A 20,741-nucleotide genomic window follows, 5' to 3' on the forward strand; every position below is an offset into this window, starting at 1 on the left:
AATTGTATAGCTATACCAGAGGGTAATAAGTTATGAAATATTTACTACATGTAATGTATTGTTCGCTACAGTTGCAATTTTCGCTGCTATTTAATTAGAAAAGATATAATCCAAGTTTTAACTGCTTTTGAAGGTAGGCCAAATGAGCAACACAAATAAATTAACGACAAACAACTATACATTTTTTGCACATTTAATTTATGCAATATGTCGCATGATCAAATTTTATCGAATCAAAAAGGAACCGACGTCAACACTTCATATAATTAGTTTGGCTATTGTAAAACGAACAGTTGCAATCGGTAGCGGCATACCTATGAAAACTATGATTTACTTGATAACTGCATTAGTTTGTATAATTTTCACACAATTTACTGCATGTTTTAGTTTAAAATCGCAAATGTTCCACACAGAAACGGAAACGAGATTAGTTGGGCCGTCAATGAAGACAATAAAAGTCAGTTCCAGAATCGAATGCGCCATGATTTGCTCAAATGATAACTGCTGCTCTAGTTCTTATGACACACGACTGGCACATTGTTCATTATTCCGTGAATGCTGCCCTTCTAAGGAATTTTCAAAGAAATCACAAACATTAACCATGTTAACAGAGATTTCAGGTAAGGCTTATACTAGTTTTGAAATAATCCATTAGTTTTCTGTTTTATTTTCTTATTTTCTTATTTTTTATTTGTTTATTTTTTTATAGTGATAAGATGTTTGATTTAATATTTTTATTTTATTATTTTTCATTTTTATTTTGTAAATCTAATGTTATTTTATTTGCCACATCAAATGATTAAAACTAAAATGAGTACTTTAATAATCAAAATCGATTAAAAGTAATACAATACGTGAACCCTGTGTATTATTTTGTCATGACTATTTCTAGTGCACAACCTTTTGTATTAAAAGGTTATAGATATGAAAATCAAAGATTTCTTCCCCCCAGAAAATCTCTGTATCAGGATTTTGCGTAAGTTTAGCATGGGTAGTCTTAAATCATAAAAAAAACCTTAAATGTTTGACACTACGGCGTATTTCTATCTTTTCATTGAGTATGATAAATATGTTGAAGTTTGGAATGATTGGCAAAATATACTGCCCTTAGAGGTATGTCATCCTCAAAGCAACCTTATGCCAGTGTATATCATGTACGAAGAAATAAGAAATATTACTTACTTAGATATTAGTTTCTTCTTTTTTTACGTATTTACATATCGAGTGACTAATTTTATGCATTACTTACTATTGCGTATTCAATTTGGCCTTTACTCTTTTTTGTAGGTTAGCGTTAGCTTGGTCATATTAATCTCGAGTAATCAATAAAATTGAGAATGGAAATGAGGAATGTGCCAAAGAGACAACAACCCGACCATAGAAAAAAACAACAGCAGAAGGTCACCAACAGGTCTTCAATGTAGCGAGAAATTCCCGCACCCGGAGGCGTCCTTCAACTGGCCCCTAAACAAATATATACTAGTTCAGTGATAATGAACGCCATACTAATTTCCAAATTGTACACAAGAAACTAAAATTAAAATAATACAAGACTAAAAAGACCAGAGGCTCCTGACTTGGGATAGGCGCAAAAATGCGGCGGGGTTAAACATGTTTGTGAGATCTCAACCCTCCCCTATACCTCTAGCCAATGTAGAAAAGTAAACGCATAACAATACGCACATTAAAATTCAGTTCAAGAGAAGTCCGAGTCTGATGTCAGAAGATGTAACCAAAGAAAATAAACAAAATGACAATAATACATAAATAATAACAGACTACTAGCAGTTAACTGACATGCCAGCTTCAGACTTCAATTAAACTGACTGAAAGATTATGATTTCATCATATGAACATCAGGCACAATCCTTCCCGTTAGGGGTTTAGTATCATACCATCATAACATATATGAGAAGAACATAACCCGTGTCATGCCAACAACTGGTTTTTGAATAAATGTGTTTAGTTCCGATGCAAAGACCCTATAAGTGAATCAATATTAACGCCAAAATATGCAATCTTTAATGACCTGACAACAGTATCGTAACTATATCCCTTCTTAATAAGTCTATTCAAAGGTTTTGTTAGTTTTTGAGGTGAATACTGACACCTTTGTGCTTCATAAAGAACATTTCCATAAAAAATTGGATGTGAAATACCTGAACGTATAAGAAGTCTGCATGTTGAGCTATATTTACGAATGATGTCCTTATACCGATGATAAAAGTATTATAACATAATTTTTTTGTTTCAAAGTTTTGATTTTAAGCGCCCCTGATAAAGTTAAATGCAGAAACGCATTTCGGATGCACCAAATATATAAAGTGTCAGTTTAAATTCAAATAATTTATCTTTATTTCTTCTGAATATCAATACTTTCACGAGGTACTTACGTTTTGAGTCACTGTCGTTCTAAATAAAGTTGATGATCTTTTAAGAAATATTACCTCTAAAGAATACAAAATATGTTTGAATAGTTTTATTTTCAATTATAAAAAACTTGAATTTTACTTTTTCTTTAGTGAATTGTCTTTTCCGTAGAATGTTGAAATTGAGTAATATTTAACAAATGCAATCAGACACTATACAATAAGTGTACAAGCAGTTATTAAACTAATTATTATAAATATAATTACACTTAACATTCTACCACCTCTACAATTCAGAATAATGTTAATGTTTAAAAAATAGTTAAACTGAAAAATAAAAGATCAATATAATATATTTATTGATGAATTCTCATGTATTCCGAATGCAAGTTTACAAATGCGTTTAAAATCAATAGTCATTTAAAAAATGGAAATGTACAGTTGTTAATTCTATAAATTGCAAAATTTAAATCAACAATCAACGCAGGTTTTTTTTAATACAAATTTCAAATTTAGAATTGATTTTTTTTTCTAATGTGTAGATACAATTGACTAATTGATTCAACATTTTTTCATTGATAAACATTCTAATTGGTACACGTAATTTTCAAGACTAGAATTTAAAAATCAACATAAACCAGAATTCGGAGTAACTCTTAATGAATACCTCTATTCTGGCAGTCTTAAATTACGATCTTGACATATAATTCAGACACCTCTTTATTTTTGTAGATCGTGTGTTGCCCTTTATGTCTCGTTGCTATATTTGTTGTTGGATTGCTGTCTCCCTGACGATACGCCACATCTACTTTTATTGATAGTTATATTATAAGACACTGTTTTGATGATATACAGAACTGATATTATAGTGTTAGAACTGCTATAAAAGTTTTATTATTTCTAAATGTTTTGGTTTCCATCTTCTAAAACAAAGAACAAAACACTTTTTTGTTGATTTTATACGTCACTTTCAGCTAATGATTTAACTATATCCGTTAAGCACTGACTTTTAGGTTTTCGGTGCCTTTTGACATGCTTTAATATGATTCAAACAACATCATAATTGATAACTTTTCCTTTTCTTTATAATCTAAGGGTTAAATCCTCCACCGAAGGATTGTAGCGAATTACCAGCTGAATCATGTAGTGGAGTGTATGTCATCCAGCCTGAAAACGGACCAAGCATGACTGTGTTCTGTGAAATGCACACTGATAATGGAGGATGGACTGTAGGTTACAAACTCCGAAACAATGCTTATCAAGTATCTGTTACGTGCCACTGTTTCGGATTTTGTATATTTTTTTACATTTTTATACGAACATTGGGCATATATCATATTAAGTAATTCAGCAATAATTTGCCTAAAGCATATAAACAAAAAGAGGAGTATAACCTCTGTCTAATTAGGATGTATTATGTATACAGTTAAATAATTATAAAGTCTACTAGTTCATTCATTTGTTTTCAAGACAATGAACAATTAAACTAATTGTCAACTTTTCGTAATGGGTCATGATAGCTACAACTATATATTTACTCGCAATTGTGTGACTGGTGATGTTTGTACAGTATAATATGCGTGCACTGTCAACGGCGATATCACTCTTTTGGGAGTTAATGTGATTCGATTTAGTTTTACTCCAATCTTTGCTTAATAAGACAACTGTATACTACACTTTCGTTTGTTCATGGGATCTTAAAAGACCACACCCATCTAATTTGTGGAAAATTACTGCAAGTATATTAGAACTTCATTAGATTAAAAGGAATTTAGAATCATAAATATTTACCACACTCTTTGTAACAAATAATCTAAATGTTTTTGTCATATATGCATATCTATGTAATCAGTTTCTTCAATACATTGATTTGCAATAACTAAAATAAACACGATCTCTATATAGCTATGCATCCACAGCAATAATGTGCATGTATTAGCCACGAAATATTGCATAAAGCGTCATGAAAATGTCAAATCTGTCCAAAATTTAGATAAAAAGTAGAATTTCAGTACCTTAGAATAATGTCTTTTCTGAAACCATTGACATTTATCTATAAAAAATAGGGTTTCTTGGCCTCTTTTTTTTTTTGGATAAAATTGCATTGACAAAGGTTGAATAGATTTTAGATATATGCCGGGTAAGACCAAAACAAATCTAAAGTATATACCAAATTATCGATCGATCTCTATTCAGAGCATTACTCCATGAAGTACGATTTGTTAATCTAAATCAGTTTATAAAATTTCGGGTTGTTGATTTGTACAATGCTTATTGTTATATAATTCTGTTTATATCTATACTAACATGACTAATGTATCTTACTAGACTGTCCAAAGAAGATATGATGGAACTGTTGATTTCTATAGGTTTTGGGATGATTACAAAACCGGATTCGGGAACATTGCTGGAGAGCATTGGCTTGGTAAGTTAATACAAGCAAAAACATGTTGTCATACTAGTGGGTGGTTTGGCTAGCAAAAAAAATGTTTTACACATCATTATTTTCGGATAATACCTGTACTAAGTTGGGAGTATGAAATTTGTTTACCATTCGTTCTTTTGGTTGCCATTTGATTTTGTCAGTCTGACATTTGATTTTGTCATGTTTTATATATATAGACTTCCCCTTATAAATTCGAATTGCGCGGAAAACATGAGCAAATATTTGATAATCCAGGGTCTGTAGTTAAGCCAAACTAATAACGTCAAATGCATAACGTTAAAACACCGTGGAAACGCTTATATAATTTTTTTTGTAACCAGGAAATGAAAATGGTGAATACTGGAAAAGATTTGTTCTAACTTACTTACTAGCGGTGTATGTAATTTGACGGTTGTTCAAATTTAACTGCTAATATTCTACACATAATTACTAATCTTACAGGGAATGATAATCTACATTTCATACTTCGACAAAGATCCTACCAAGTCCGATTAGACCTTGAGGATTTTGCAGGGAATACATCGTATGCTGTATACAGTACACTGTATGTTGGTGATGAGAGTACTAACTATAAACTCAATTTAACCGGCTACTATGGAACAGCAGGTAATCATTATGCAAACAAATAATCAGCGTAAAATCGAGGCGCCTAGATCTAGTTTTACATGTTTAACTAGTTCACGACTGTCATTAGGTATATTGAGAAAATGATCGTGAATGAATACCTTACGGTGGTCAAGCATTGCGATCGAATCGGGAATGAAATTAATTGTAATTCTACTTCAAAATCCATAAAAAAATCTGCTGTAATTTCAAAACTCGGAACAGATCCGAAAAAAACATTTTATCTGTCAAAATGATTCAAATTTCTCAATAATACTGTGCAATAAGATATAGCAAGTATGCAGTACTTTATGAGAAAAAACAAAAGGCGCAACACAAGTCTATGGGATTCATTAAAAAGAAAACACGTTTTGTACCTATAATGGTCACTGTTTGTGACGTCTTTACACTAAATCTATTGAATGTTGTATGTGTACTGATTGAGGATTTAGTCTTAGATAGATATATGAAGATGTGGTGTGAGTGCCAATGAGACAACTCTCCATCCAAATAAAATTTTAAAAAGTATGCATGATTTAGACGAAACACGCGTCTGGCGTACTAAATTATAATCCTGGTACATTTTATAACTATTTACACCACTGGGTCGATGCCACTGCTGGTGGACGTTTTGTCCCCGAGGGTATCACAAGCCCAGTAGTCAACACTTCGATGTTGACATGAATATTAATTAATGTGGTCATTTTTATAAATTTCCCGTTTACAAAAGTTTGAATTTTTCGAAAAACTAAGGGTTTTCTTATTCAAGGCATAGATTACCTTAGCCGTATCTGGCACAACTTGGATCCTCAATGCTCTTCAACTTTGTACTTGTTTGGCTTTATAAATATTTTGATATGAGCGTCACTGAGGAGTCTTATGTAGACGAAACGCGCGTCTGGCGTACTAAATTATAATCTTGGTACCTTTGATAACTATAAGTCTTAGATGCATGATTTTTTAATTAGTTGTTAGTGCCTTTGAACTAGCAGTCAGTAACTGCGAGTACTCTCAGATTTGTACTTAGTGTCTTTTTGTTGTAGGGATATACAAGTACCCGGCCACGTCAACTCTGTGTTTTTGTTAAATGTTTTTCTATTTGAATCCATATTATGAGTTTAGCCTTTTTCAAATGATTTTTACAGTTCGTTTTTCGTTCTTATGTTGTACTGTTACACCACTGTCCCAGGTTAGGAGAGGGTTGGAACCCCGCTAACATGTTTAACCCCTCCACATTCTGTATGTACGTGCCTGTCCCAAGTCAGGAGCCTGTAATTCAGTGGTGGTCGTTTGCTGATGTGTTACATAATTGCTTTTCGTGCTTTTTTTGTACATAAATTAGGCCGTTAATTTTCTCGTCAAATGTTTTACATTTGTCATTTCGGGGCCTTTTATAGCTGACTATGCAGTACGGGCTTTGCTCTTTGTTAAAGGCCGTACGGAGACCTATAGTTGTTAATGTCTGTGTCATTTGGTCTCTTGTGTAGAGTTGTCTCATTGGCAATCATACCACTTCTTCTTTTTTATTTATATAATCCAATATATAATGATATATTTGAAACTGAATCTCTGGTGTGTCAAATAGCACAGTAAAATAAAAGATTTTTTTTTCACCTTAAAACCGTTCATCTTGATTTTAAAAATATTGAAATTAGTTGATTTTTATTTAAAATTGATCGTGAAAGACAAGGTGACGCATTATTTTGATCGTAAAAGACAAGGCGTGACCAGACGAACACAGGACGTTTGCCCTTTTGCCTGTACCACTAAAGGACATTTGCGCTTTAAACTTTGATACACCTACACAAAAAAGTTATCACATTTGCGCTTACATGTATAACCTATTATAGTTTCCCTGTAAGTCATAGAAAGATTTTCACATATTCTTTGAAAGTCATGATATTGTTCTATTTATTATATGTCATTATGATATATTTCTATTATAAATTTGAAAATACGTTGAGCCACAAACGTCAAAATTATTCAATCGCATAGTGGAATGAACTATTTGTGGATTCTTATAAATTCTATATAACTTTTAATCTACTTTAAATATCGGTCTATTTCTGAAATTAATTCTTACATACTTAATTTTTTAACCATGTATGCTAACATTGCCCATGTGAAATTCTAAAATTGTTTGTATATATATTGAACGACAAATATATGTGACGTATACAATTTTCTGACATCAGACACGCGAATCAATGAATGTGTTTGTAGATAGATGTGTTTGTGTTCTGTTAAATTGTTCCTTTTGAAATTGTTACACGATGGTGACTGCTGTACCCATTTTGACTATTTTATTTATTATGTCTGATTAGTTCACGCATCATTGTAAATATAACGGAATTTGATGAGACTGTCATCAAAATGAGAGGTTTAGCGCTTTAAAACCAGGTTAAATCCACTATTTTCTACATTTAAAAATGCCTGTACCAAGTCAGGTTTATGACGGTTCTTGTCCATTCGTTTTCGATGTGTTTTGTCATTTGATTTTGCCATGTGATTATGGACTTTCCGATTAGATTTTCATCTGAGTTCAGTATATTTGTGACTTTACTTTTTTCTTCCGAACAAACGACAAAATAAAAAAATAAATAATCACGTAAACCGGACATATTTTAAAAAGTATATAGTACACATTTCTGGCTAATCAATAGAGAAAATGAAAATTTTATGGGTGCAACATTTAAATTTTGACCGAAATTCATCAATTAGCTTTCTAATTGATGGATTTAAAATTTGAAACTATATTCCTATTGTGTCCGTTCTGTTACACCAATAGTCCGAAGAAATGTACCATCATAGTAAATCTACAATAGCTTGTTTCAATTTATGAAAACCGAAATTTTATTTTTAAACCGCCTGATGTACTGATTTTACTTTCGAAAAAAGTCATGGTTGTTATAAGGAATTTACTCCCACCTTCTTGGAGTGTTGTCGTTTTCAACTGACACAAGCATAATGGGGAAAGGTTGATGCTTTAAGCTGTATATGAATATATGAATATCTTATAATTTTAATGTTATGTTGATTTAGCTCAAATGCCCTACTGAAATAATTTTTTTTTTCAAAAAGCGCAAACGTACCGTGCTGGACAAGACTAAATAATCAGAAACAATATTTAATTTGCAAATTGATATACTTGCAACTAGTTGAAGCGTGTAATTATTTTTAAAAAGGACGAACATTAATGCTTTCATTTTATTTTATTTCAACACGTTTCCTTAAAAGTTATTAAAATAACAAAACACTTGTTTAGAAAAGTAGCTTTACAGGATGACAGGACCATAAGGAGCGTAAATTATCGTAAAGTATATATGTATCTATAATGCTTTATACATCCGCCCCTGGAAATGTATGCATGTGTACGCATTTGTGTGTGTGTGTGTGTGTAAGGACGGTTATGAAGTATTGTTCGTGCGTACATAGTATGGCAATATTGATAACGTTATTGTTTTTTTCTTGGATGCACTGACAACAAGTTATCAAGATAACGTTATATTTACTTGATTGTTTGATCAGTCTGTTCACCATAGCTATACGTCATTGTACCCAACTTAGTGAGGAAATAACCAATCAACGTACCTCGATAGTGCATGATGTCCAGCTTGAACTGTAATTTAGACGGACAAATATACTGATATTGCTATAGGGCACCTAGACGGTGTGATATTAAGGGATAATTAGATCCAATGGCATTGAATGATTATAGCCCTATTCACCAACAAAAGAAAATCGGAACGAGTCAAGCAAATTCAGTATTTGCTATACCAGTTAGAAATATAAATTATCCTATACTAGTAATTAAATAAATGATTTTAACGTTTTAGTAGCATCAGATCTTTCAAGATCCTTTTCACGATCTTAAAACAGCGGAACGCGATCTTTCACGATCCTAAAAATCTAAAAAAAATTGTAAATATTTCATTTTTTGTAAAATTTCTGATTATGCTAAACTTTGAGTAACTTTAAGAACCATTTGAATCATTACACTGGAATGATATTTTACAAAGAAAAGTTGTTTAGTCATTCGAATTATAAAAATAATATCTTGTTTGTGTACATATTAAATGTCATTGAAATGTCGAGGAGCAATCTGCCTATTGTAGTTTTGTAAACACGGCGTACTTTTTAATCTTGATTCTTCTCACATACTGATCATAATGTTGAGCCATTTTGACAGACAGTTTTATTATTTTAAAACTTGTCCGTTTAATTCATTAAATTAATTAGATTTGTATTGGTTGACCTTGCATATGTCTTCTCATTTAGATTTCCTTCACGATCCCATGACGGGCTTTTAAGATCCAATGATAATACTTGACCACTGTATGCCGATTTGCATAAATCAGTTAATCTACTTATCAAATAATCGAAATGTGGTATTTAGTACACCTTGACCTGAAATCAAATATCACATTCGGTCACTTTTTTTTTTAATTTGGCAAAAAATGCGACCGGACAGTTTTGCAAAAATAAAGATTTAAAATAATTCTAAATTTTATAGGATTATTTGTAAATATCATTTCCTGAAATCGTTATTATTTATCTCGCATTTTGTCCATTGAAATTGTCCAAATGATGCGGAATATAACAAGACGACATCTAAAACTGTACGTCGAAGAAAAAGTGACAACCCCTTGACAAAAAACGAATGACGACGTATAACATAACAATCCCGTCTTCTTTTGTCAAATATAACACTACCAAATGAGACCGATCACTGTCTGTGTATTTGAATGAGCAACACAATGGTGGCCAAATTTGGCTCAGTATTTGCTTATCCTTCCATACCTAATGAACCCCGGGTTTCGGTGGGGTTCCAGTTCCTTAGCCGTCAGTTTTCTTTGTTCTTTTTTGCAGATTGTTGTTTGGATTTTTTCTTTTTGTCGTTTTCGTTTTTTGCAAGGTCGTTGTCCAGTATTCGTCTGTCGAGTTACAATGCCCCTTTCCGCCTCTCCATAGACGACGAAAAGACAAAGAAGTTCACAAACCATTCCAAAGAAAACTAAAGACTGAGCAACACTTATCCCACCAAAAAGTAGGATGATCTCAAGTTCTTACTTTACTAGAGACACCCGTCTTTAAATAATATCACAATTGAAATGATAAATTCACAAAATTATTTCTGGGCATACAAAACGAAATATATAGTTGTGCATCATAACTGTATGGCGAGTTCTCCTTAGACAGTTAATATTCTTTATTTTAGGATTTTCCCTTCACTTTAATGATATAGGAATTAAGTATTTTACACACTGGTGTTTGTCTTTAACACATTGGTGTTTTTCTTTAACACACTGGTGTTTGTCTTTAACACACTGGTGATTGTCTTTAACACACTGGTGTTTGTCTTTAACACACTGGTATTTGTCTTTAACACACTGGTGTTTGTCTTTAACACACTGGTGTTTGTCTTTAACACACTGGTGATTGTCTTTAACACACTGGTGATTGTCTTTAACACACTAGTGATTGTCTTTAACACACTGGTGTTTGTCTTTAACACACTGGTGATTTTCTTTAACACACTGGTGTTTGTCTTTAACACACTGGTGTTTGTCTTTTACACACTGGTGTTTGTCTTTAACACACTGGTGTTTGTCTTTAACACACTGGTGTTTGTCTTTAACACACTGGTGTTTGGTTTTTTCGTTGCATTTGTTTCAATGTCATAGCATTGTCAGATTTTCTTAGACTTGTGACTTCTGATTGTCCCATTCGTAGCCTCTGGTTCTTGTGCTTACCACGACTTGGGCTAGTTTCTGTTCTAAAAAACACAATTATTTCTTACTTTTTCACATGTGTTAGTACTGCCCTTTGTATTTGTACATTACGTTTTTAAGGGGGACATGTTATTTGTTATCAATCGAAAAACAAACAGTTATCAGTGGTGAGTTACGCAGCCCTTAATAAGTGAATTTTCCAAATTTTATTTTCCACCTGTACTTAAAAAAAGAAAGTTAAATATTAAAATCGAATACTGGAGTTTTAAAATTAATAGTTGAAAATGTTATAAATCGAATGTTGATTAGAATTGATCCATGGGAGGAAATAAAGTTAACAAATAGTTTTTAATGTTAAATGATGAAATCAAATTGTAAATGTTAAAAAACGAAGGTTGAAAGTTGATATCAAATGTTGATTTAAATTGATTTCTGCATATTGAATATGAATGTTGAACATGTTGAATGTTTAGTGTTATACATGTAATTCGAATGTCGAAATCGAATGTTGAATTATGCACAATGAAGAAAAAAAATAAAGAACATGTGTTGCATGTTAACTTGCATCTTCAACGTTTGTAAAAGGTTTTGCATTTTCAAATTTAAGGCGTCAAACATCACTGGAGGGACATTAATTGTCAAAATGCGCATCTTTTTCATTCCGTCTATTTTATTATATTTGTTTTGAAGTTTAATAGAACAATATCTGCTCAAAATGGTCAATCAATGTACTAAAGAGAAAACTAAAATCCGAAACATCTCCAAGTGATCTGGTCTACATTTTTTTCCTCGTGTGCTCAGGAAGGGTAAGCAGATATATGGTCCACATGTGGCACCCTTTGTGTTGCTGTGTTGCTCAGGTTAGTACAAACCTGGTAATAAGTCCATTTCTGTAGATGTACATAGGGTGTAAATGCAGTGCAATTAAGTGTGTGTACAGCTTATAGCTTAATTGAATTGAGAAGAGTATAGGTTTACTCTTTATTGCTTACAAGTCAAATCCCCATACATTACCTTAGAAATTGTACATGTACGAGATTACTTAATTAGTTTTAAAGTAATAAAACGATTATCTTACGTTGTCAAATATTTCTAAAACCTCATAAAGTTGTTATACTGAACAATTAGTAACTGTGCAAACTTTTAAGTAAAACTTTATTTTTAGTTCAAGAACTACACTTCTGGGAGCTCAACGTGTTTCTGTCCACTTGTTTACTATTGATCTTGTCCAAATCTTCCCGTTTCAGTGACTTATGATCAATCTTTTACATAATAATATAATGTCATATTTAACATGCTTTACAGGAAATAGTATGGTGAGTACGGGAGGAACATCATTGACTGGTACCAGTTTTAGTACTCGTGACAGGGACAACGATTTAGGTGAAAAAAATTGTGCGATCATTAAAGGAGGAGCCTGGTGGTATCATTCGTGTTCTTTAGCCAATATTAATGGTCTATACTCAGAAAAGGATTCTAACCGGGCAGTTCATTGGAAGTTGTGGAGAGGAAAGACTGGACTCAAAAAGACAATGATGATGATCAAACCAAAACCTTGACATAAACAGTTATTAACGATCAACATCACGGATAGATTGATCGATACAATATATAGTTGTCTCAACTCTCTGTGGTTTTAGATCTATATATACCAGTATTGTTGTCTGATCTGTAATTTCATCGATTTTATCTATATTCTAGTACCAGATTTTGACATTTTGACTGAGTATGGATTTACATGACGGGTAAATCATGTATAACGAGAGACACTTACCCTGACGACGCACCCGGTATGGCTCCTTTTACAGTTCCTGAGATTCTCTCTGTGATTGTTTTGTTACCTTGATTCGTCTCTCTGTGTCCGATTGACGTGATCTGAAAATTGGTAAACTACTGCTAACTGAATTACACACATGACTGACAACCAATCAAACAGTTTACATGAAAAGATTATATTTTACTAATGTTAGTTTTCGTTTGAAAACATGACTAAACTGTTTATGACGTATTAACACTAAATCACTTGCATGTGTACTGTGTGATATTTTTCTCTGGAGAAAACATAATCGTCGTATTACTTGTAATTGGCTTATTTGACTTTCGATAACTTCAAGTTCTATTTGATAGGTACTTTATGTCGTTTTTTCTTTTTGTGAGCGGAGTTCTGGGTTTTGCGCTGACCTCGTGAGTCAACCTCTTTCTTATTTATATGTGCATTTTATAATTATGATTCTCTCTGTTACAAAACTGTAGACTCGAGTTAGAATAGAGTTGTTTATCGCTTCCAAGCATACGTACGCCATACAGATTCTTAAATAGCCTATTAATCGATTGTTATTGGGTTTTTTTGCTATCTGCCATCTCATTTTTTTCGTTTATTATTTTAGAATAGAACATGTCATTGGTTTTCTCGTTGCTTGTATTTTTTTTTTTGTTAGCTTATTTTACAGTATAAGTTTTTTGTTAACGTCGACGTACGGTAATCTATTGCTACAAACATCCATAGTCTTTGGTTTCTGGTGGATGGTTGTCTCGTATGGCAGGAAAATAGTATATCAGAATATTTACGCTTTTAATGTCATACGATACAGTTTTAATCCAACGGGATTTTTTGACGTAAAATTGTATACAAGCTATTTTTCTCGTAGACAATCCATATATGTAATAAAACAATGTATCTTGATGTGCTTCTTTTTTTATGTGAATAGGGTAGATTAATTGGACATTTACACTCCACCCCCCCCCCCCCCCCCCAAAAAAAAACAAAAAAAAAACAAAAAAAAAAAAAACAAAAGAGACCAAACCCAGACATACCCCAACTTTTGTTATCATTATTTTCCTTGAAATAGATGTTATTATTTGGTAAAGTTTATTTATTATATTGATTATTGTGAACTATGACGTTTCGTTAATTTGAAATTTCATTTATAGATGTCTATACATTTTTATATATAACTTACTTAAATATACCTTAATATGTGCCATATGATCAACTGATTATAGATGGCAAGTATTTCACTTTAACAGAATTTCCTATCATATAAAAAAGGAGATGCAGTATGATTGGCAAGGAGATAACCATCGAATAGAGACAACATAACGTTCATTTCAACAATTCTCAGTCATCGTACGGCCTTCAACAATGAGCAAAACTCATTCAGCGAAGACAGGTTTAAGGGCATACGATACAGTTACAGGGAAGGTAATGACGTTGCTAACGTAAAATGTTATTTTCGCGACGCCAAGCTATGACATATCGGGAAAAGATGCATTTTTCGACTGATTTTTATCATTCAAACTGATTTAAAATGAAAACGAGTGCATGGACCCCTATTTTTTAAAACAGCAATTTGTTTAATTTTGCAAGGAGATTATGTGACCCAAATTTTATAAAACTGTAAATAGCGCAATTTTTTTAATTTTGATAAACATGCAGCAAAAAATGACGTTTTTTCCTCTATTGATGAACATTTGGTAAATAAAGAGTTATTTCGGAATAAAAATTACATAATTTTCAATGATACTTATAAAATACAGAAATTACCGATTATTTAACAAAAAACAATTCGTGTTTATCTTTTAAAGCAAAAAAGTTACGTCGATCTTTCGAAAAAGAAAATACGGACACAAATCTGAATTTTGAGCAAATATACAAAATTTCGACCTCATTTTACTCAAAAAGTAGCACATGAAGGTAGATTTTTTATGACATATTTGATTTAATCAGGTAAAAAATATCCTATATGCAAATTTTCATCAACTTGTAAATACAGGTTCAAAACTGTATCGTATGCCCTTAAATGGCCCAGACATGAAAAAAATGCGAAACAATTGAAACAATAAAAGTAAAACAGATTGGATTAAAAAACCAATTGTTCAGAGAACAATTGAAGGTCTTTCCACCTTAAAACAATATTTATTTTAATGAAAATATTAAAATCTGCTTTAAAATGTTATTTCATATGTGCTGAATGATAGCTTATTGTATGCTGATTCCAAAATTATATAGTTTCTGTAAATTTACACTTCTGCTAAAAAAAAAGGATAAAATTTGTTACTTCCGGTTTGAAAAATGTGACTTTTGGTATTTTATGATAGTTTACCTGACACTGATTCCGGTTTACACCAGATCATTTTCGGTTGTCTTTTTCATGGTTTTATGGCTTGCAAACCTAAAACGTTAAAGTCCCATGGCTTTATCATAAATTCGTTTTAAGTGAAGGTAGATGTCAAAATCTAGAACGCTAGCTTTACCTACGACCTTGACCTCAATTTCAGGGCAAAAAACCAAGGACGTCAAATCAAAAGACCTTTGGTCTTTATTATATAATGTTAATGAGTTATATCACCATACGCGAAAGTTTAGAAATAAGACGGGAAAACTCCCATTTTAAGTAAAAAGTAGAAAAAATACTGAACTACGAGGAAAATTCAAAACGGAAAGTCCCTAAATAAATAGCAAAACCAAATGATAAAACACATTTAACGAATGGACAACAACTGTAATATTCCTTACTTGGTACAAGCATTTTTAAATGTAGAAAATGTAAACGTACTCTTTCAACCAAAATGTATGCGTTACTTAATGTCGCAACTCACAATTAAGTGAAAATATGTTGTCGATATCTTATACGGGTTTTGAACAGAAGTCTTAAAATGGGACGAAAGATACCAAAGGGACAGTAAAACTCAAAGATTGAAAATAAATTGAAAACGCCATGACTAAAAATAAAAAGATAAACAGACAAACAGTAGTACAGAAGACAAAACATAGAAAACCAAAGATTTAGCAACACGAACCCCATTAAAAACCTGGTGTGATCTCATGTGCTCCGGAAGGGAAAGCAGATCCTGCTACAAGTGTGGCACCCGTCGTGTTGCTTGTGTTATTACAAATCCGGTAAAAAGTATAATTCGGTAGGTCACAATCTTGAAAAGGGAAGGGTATTGTAGATACGACATAAGAAACATCTTCGATATCATCTGTGAAACGGATATTCCATAACGGTCAACCAACTCGTGACGTCGTCCGTAAAATTTTAGAAAGAATGATTTCAACTTCCCCATTTTGAAGTTTTGGTTAAATAGCTTCATTGCGAGCAGCAATCCTCTATCAAGGAAATCATGATAGGAAATACAAGCCCGGGAATATTGTATCAATTGGAAGATATATACTCCGTATTAAGGCGCTGCTAGAATGTTGCTACATAGAAATGGAAAGTTCACAATAGGGAAGCTGAAAATCATCTCTTTTGTCGTAAAGTTTTGTTTTCAACCGACCCTTATTGTCAATTTCTAGATGTAAGTCAAGATATGAAGGAGACTTAACTGTATCTGTAGTATACTTTATCTCTAGTTCGATGGGAAAGATTCTTTCAACATAGTCCCAAAATTTTATATTATTTAGCGAGAGAACATCATCTATATAGAGTAACGTAAAGTTAAAGAATGTTGTTATCTTCTTATCTTTCTTCCTAAGAAGTTCCCGTATGAAGTCAGCCTCGTGATAATAAAGAAGCAAGTCAGCAAGAAGAAGGATACAATTGGTTCCAATTGGAACTCCAACAGTCCGTAGCAAAACACGTCCTCCAAACGTAACAAATGTGTTGTCAATCAAGAAATTAAGCACCTTGATAATGTTTCAGAAAACTGATCATTCTAAACCTGAAGATATAACTAGCAATTTTGTAAAATCAATTAAAATTGTATTGGTTTCTTTAGCGAAGGAGTAGTGGACACAAGAATCAATCTTACAAAGAAATATGTTCGGTTAAGCGGTGTCAGTTTCACAATCGTATTAACTGTGCAATATCATATACCAAATATCTAAGCGACATATTGTGGTTCAACAATACTGCGCATGACAAAAAAAAAAAATAGGCGGAAGAAAAAAATAATAATATTCAGAACAAAAGCAAAAGGTCTTTCCACGAAAAAAATTGAAAAATACACAGCAACGAACGAAAACCGCTGAATTAAAGACCTAACTTATGACAGGCACATACATAATGTGATCGCTCAATTAAACCATCATAAATACATTTTATACGCAACTTTTTCACCATCCGGATAAATCCCTGTTTATCATATCATGATGGTAATTTAAACGAGCTTGTCATTACAAGAAATATCAGTACTGCAATTAAAGATCTTCCACTATGACTTTGGAATTTGACGGTTGAGAACATGACTGTAATAAGATTCACTTATCGAAGCCAATAAAAAAGTTGTTGCGAACATCAAATCACCCCCAGACGGGGATGATGCTTCAAACACATTATATGAGTACTAGTATTTCTATTCTCATTGAAGTTACTATTGATATGTTTTAAATGAATATTTGAAATATCCCATCGACAACAACTGTCGTTACATCGTTGTAACTAATGACATTGACCATCAACAATGATATTAGAGGCAGAAATCAACCAATACAAAGACGTTAACTACAATATCGTAGAATCATTTTTTATGACAAGAATTGCGATATTTTAATCAAAGAACTGAAAGCTCTGAGGAAAAATGACGCCACTGCCTCTAATATTGGGATATTTTTTATGCAAGTCTTGATTTTCACATACCGTAATAAGTTTAACATTGCAACATGTCTCGTAAGCATATAATTGATATTCGTATATGCGCGTGTGAAGTGAAGATGACAACTGACTGTTTTTTTTTTAATACAAATGAACAGATCAAGAGTAAAGACTACCTGAATGATCTACAGTATCCAATGACTACTGGCTGGGTTTTTTTTTTGTACAAATAAATAGGTCAAGACTACCTGAATGATCTACAGTATCCAATGACTACTGGCTGTTTTTTTTTGGTACAAATAAATAGGTGATCAAGAATACTGGAATGATCTACAATATCCAATGATTACTAGCTGTTCTTTTGTACTAATAAAAAGGGCAAGACTATTTAAATGATCTACAATATCCAATGGCTACTGGCTGTTATATTGTACATACTAAATAAAGACTACCTGAATGATCTTAAGTACTCTAAGTAATGTGTAATTTTTTTCTTGCAATTACATTTTTCTAAATCAAGAATACAGACTACTATAAAAAAGAAGATGTGGTATGATTGCTATAATGAGACAACTATCCACAAAAGACCAAAATACCACAGACATTAACAACTGTAGGTCACCATACGGCCTTCAACAATGAGCAAAGCCCATACCACTTAGTCAGTTATAAAAGGCCCCGATGAGACAATGTAAAACAATTCAAACGAGAAAACTAACAGCCTTATTCATGTAAAAAAAATGAACAAAAAACAAATACGTAACACATAAACAAACGACAACCACTGAATAACAGGCTCCTGACTTGGGACAGGCACATACATAAATAATGTGGTGTGGTTAAACATGTTAGCGGGATCCCAACCCTCCCCCTAACCTGTGACAGTGGTATAACAGTACAACATAAGAGCGAACTATAAAAATCAGTTGAAAAAGGCTTAACTCATCAGACGGACAAAAATACAAGTGGACTAGTATCCTTTCAAACCAAATGAAGAGCCTGTTGTATCAAGCTCTTATACCCCACTAGTCCTATAACATATGACTTCGCATTCTTATTCAATTTTTAACGTTTTTATACTGATATTTTCATTATTTTTTTTAATTTTGAATGCGAAGTGTGACACATTGATAGTATGTTTATATAGGACTAATTACCCACATACTCATTAAATAAGTTACTATAGTGACATAGTTATTTCTTGTTACTTGAAGCAAATTCTATTTCTGTAGATTTATACAATAGCATAATATTGTTATACTTGTTTTATTTCACCTTGAAGATTAGACAAATAGGGATATTCCTTTGATTTTTTATTTCATGTCAGTCAGGTCCCTTTATATGAAACTTGAAACCACTTCTCTGCCATATTGATATTTTATAACAACTCTGCTCAATTTGATATTCATTCTTTAACCATATATCATAGTAAGCTAATTTTTAATTTACACTAATCCAAAATCTTTCATGTCAAATTTCTGTCTCCATTTAAGTTTATGCTTTTGAACCATCATGGTATTAAACACAATTCCAAGTAATTATGCTGTTATAGTGGGTCACGATATATTCAACTTGGGTGGCATTCCAGTTATTGAAATTTGTGTCAGATTGGATAATGAACTAGACCTTTAGGAATTGATCTCATTATCTAATATGGAACCATAGTATGGGACCCCTACCCGGTAACAAAATAAAACATGTCAAGCGGCAAAATTTATCAACAGAGATTACAAGTCAAGAGAGGATGGATAAGTCTTCAAAATGCTTGCCAAACTGGAACTTCAACAAGATCTCCAGACAAGGACGAACAAGGAGTTGAAGCCAAAGTTAGTATTTATGTAAAAAGTATTTGAGGGGCTGATTGAACCAGACGAATTCCTCAAAAAAGCACATCCAAAGAGAACCATAACTGCAGAGAAATTCAAAGAATACCAAGCAACAATTATTGTGGAAAACAATGGAAAAGCAAGTAAAGAATAACTCTTACTGTGAGTTTATTGACATTCCACTAAGTAAAACACCGTACATTATGCAAACTCATCCTTTGTAAGACAGTGATCGCACCGAATCAGCTATGACGACACTGGTGTGCACGCATCAAACGTAGAGAACTTCAAATCTGTTCTCCCGCCCCGCCAATAAATCGGCGGCGCTCTCTCAAACCGTTGTATTAAAGCCAGCATCTATATCGACAATTTATTCACATGTCATACAGATACAGTCTGTTACAGACTCTGCAGGTGTAACTTTGTAAACAAAGATGGATTTCCGGTACTTCGATCTGTCTTATAACCAGTAGAAAGTGGACCAACACGGACATATTATATTTTCTTATAAAAGAGGCAGTTGTTTGTAAAACGAAAAGACTATCAAGTATTCCCCGATTAATTATATATCTTTAATGTTTTAACAATGTTTTAGTTTTACTTCACATAATCAATAAAGTTATAAAAATAGATTTATGAGTATCTTAACTACATTGGTTGGTACACTTCGATCTTTTTGGTAATAAGAAGGACCGGAGGTATGTAAACTGGTTCCCGGTTGATTACTACACATGATAATACATGCAGATTCCAGTTTGTATGTAAAATAGTAAATACGAAACCAAGCGCGGTAGGCGGAGAAATGTAATGGGGAAGAAAATATACGAAACCAAGCGAGGAAGGCAGAGAAATGTAATGGAAGTTCAGGTCAGCAGTATTGGAACAAGACGCTGAAAGCGTCATTTTCCAAAAAACGTAGAGACATATAGACGTCGACGAAAACACATCAATATACTATCCTTTTTTTTTATTATTATTAAAAAGAGATGACATTCTATAAAGAAGTAGGATAACCGGATTGTCAGATGGCCAACATTCACAGAAATACAAGTAACAAACATATTTTACTAAAACTGATTTAAGTCAAACAAAACTAAACATAATTACAAAATGCAAATAAATACAAATAAACAAAATAAACACAACTAATATGCATGTTGGTATAAATTGTAGAAAAGCAGCAAAATTCACCACAGCTACTACTATACACTGTTTGAGGTCAAGATATA

The 20,741-nt window shown here is 32.5% G+C and overlaps 1 protein-coding gene across 2 annotated transcripts in view; it reads left to right on the forward strand.

The window, feature by feature from the left end:
* Nucleotides 1-323: 323 nt before the first annotated feature.
* The window catches only part of LOC143059016 (microfibril-associated glycoprotein 4-like), a 55,663-nt gene continuing 35,245 nt past the window's right edge, over nt 324-20,741 (forward strand). Inside the window, exons 1-5 of one of the 2 annotated variants that reach the window (XM_076232475.1) lie at nt 324-620; nt 3,465-3,598; nt 4,698-4,794; nt 5,257-5,421; nt 12,456-13,897. In XM_076232475.1, coding sequence (XP_076088590.1) covers nt 326-620; nt 3,465-3,598; nt 4,698-4,794; nt 5,257-5,421; nt 12,456-12,709 — 945 coding nt within the window. In that variant the 5' untranslated portion in view covers nt 324-325 and the 3' untranslated portion in view covers nt 12,710-13,897. Of the gene's footprint in view, nt 621-3,464; nt 3,599-4,697; nt 4,795-5,256; nt 5,422-12,455; nt 13,898-20,741 lie in introns of those variants that run through there. The other variant, XM_076232476.1, reaches the window with a different exon arrangement.

This window comes from Mytilus galloprovincialis, chromosome 14, assembly GCF_965363235.1.
Source record: "Mytilus galloprovincialis chromosome 14, xbMytGall1.hap1.1, whole genome shotgun sequence".
Classification (NCBI taxonomy): domain Eukaryota; kingdom Metazoa; phylum Mollusca; class Bivalvia; order Mytilida; family Mytilidae; genus Mytilus; species Mytilus galloprovincialis.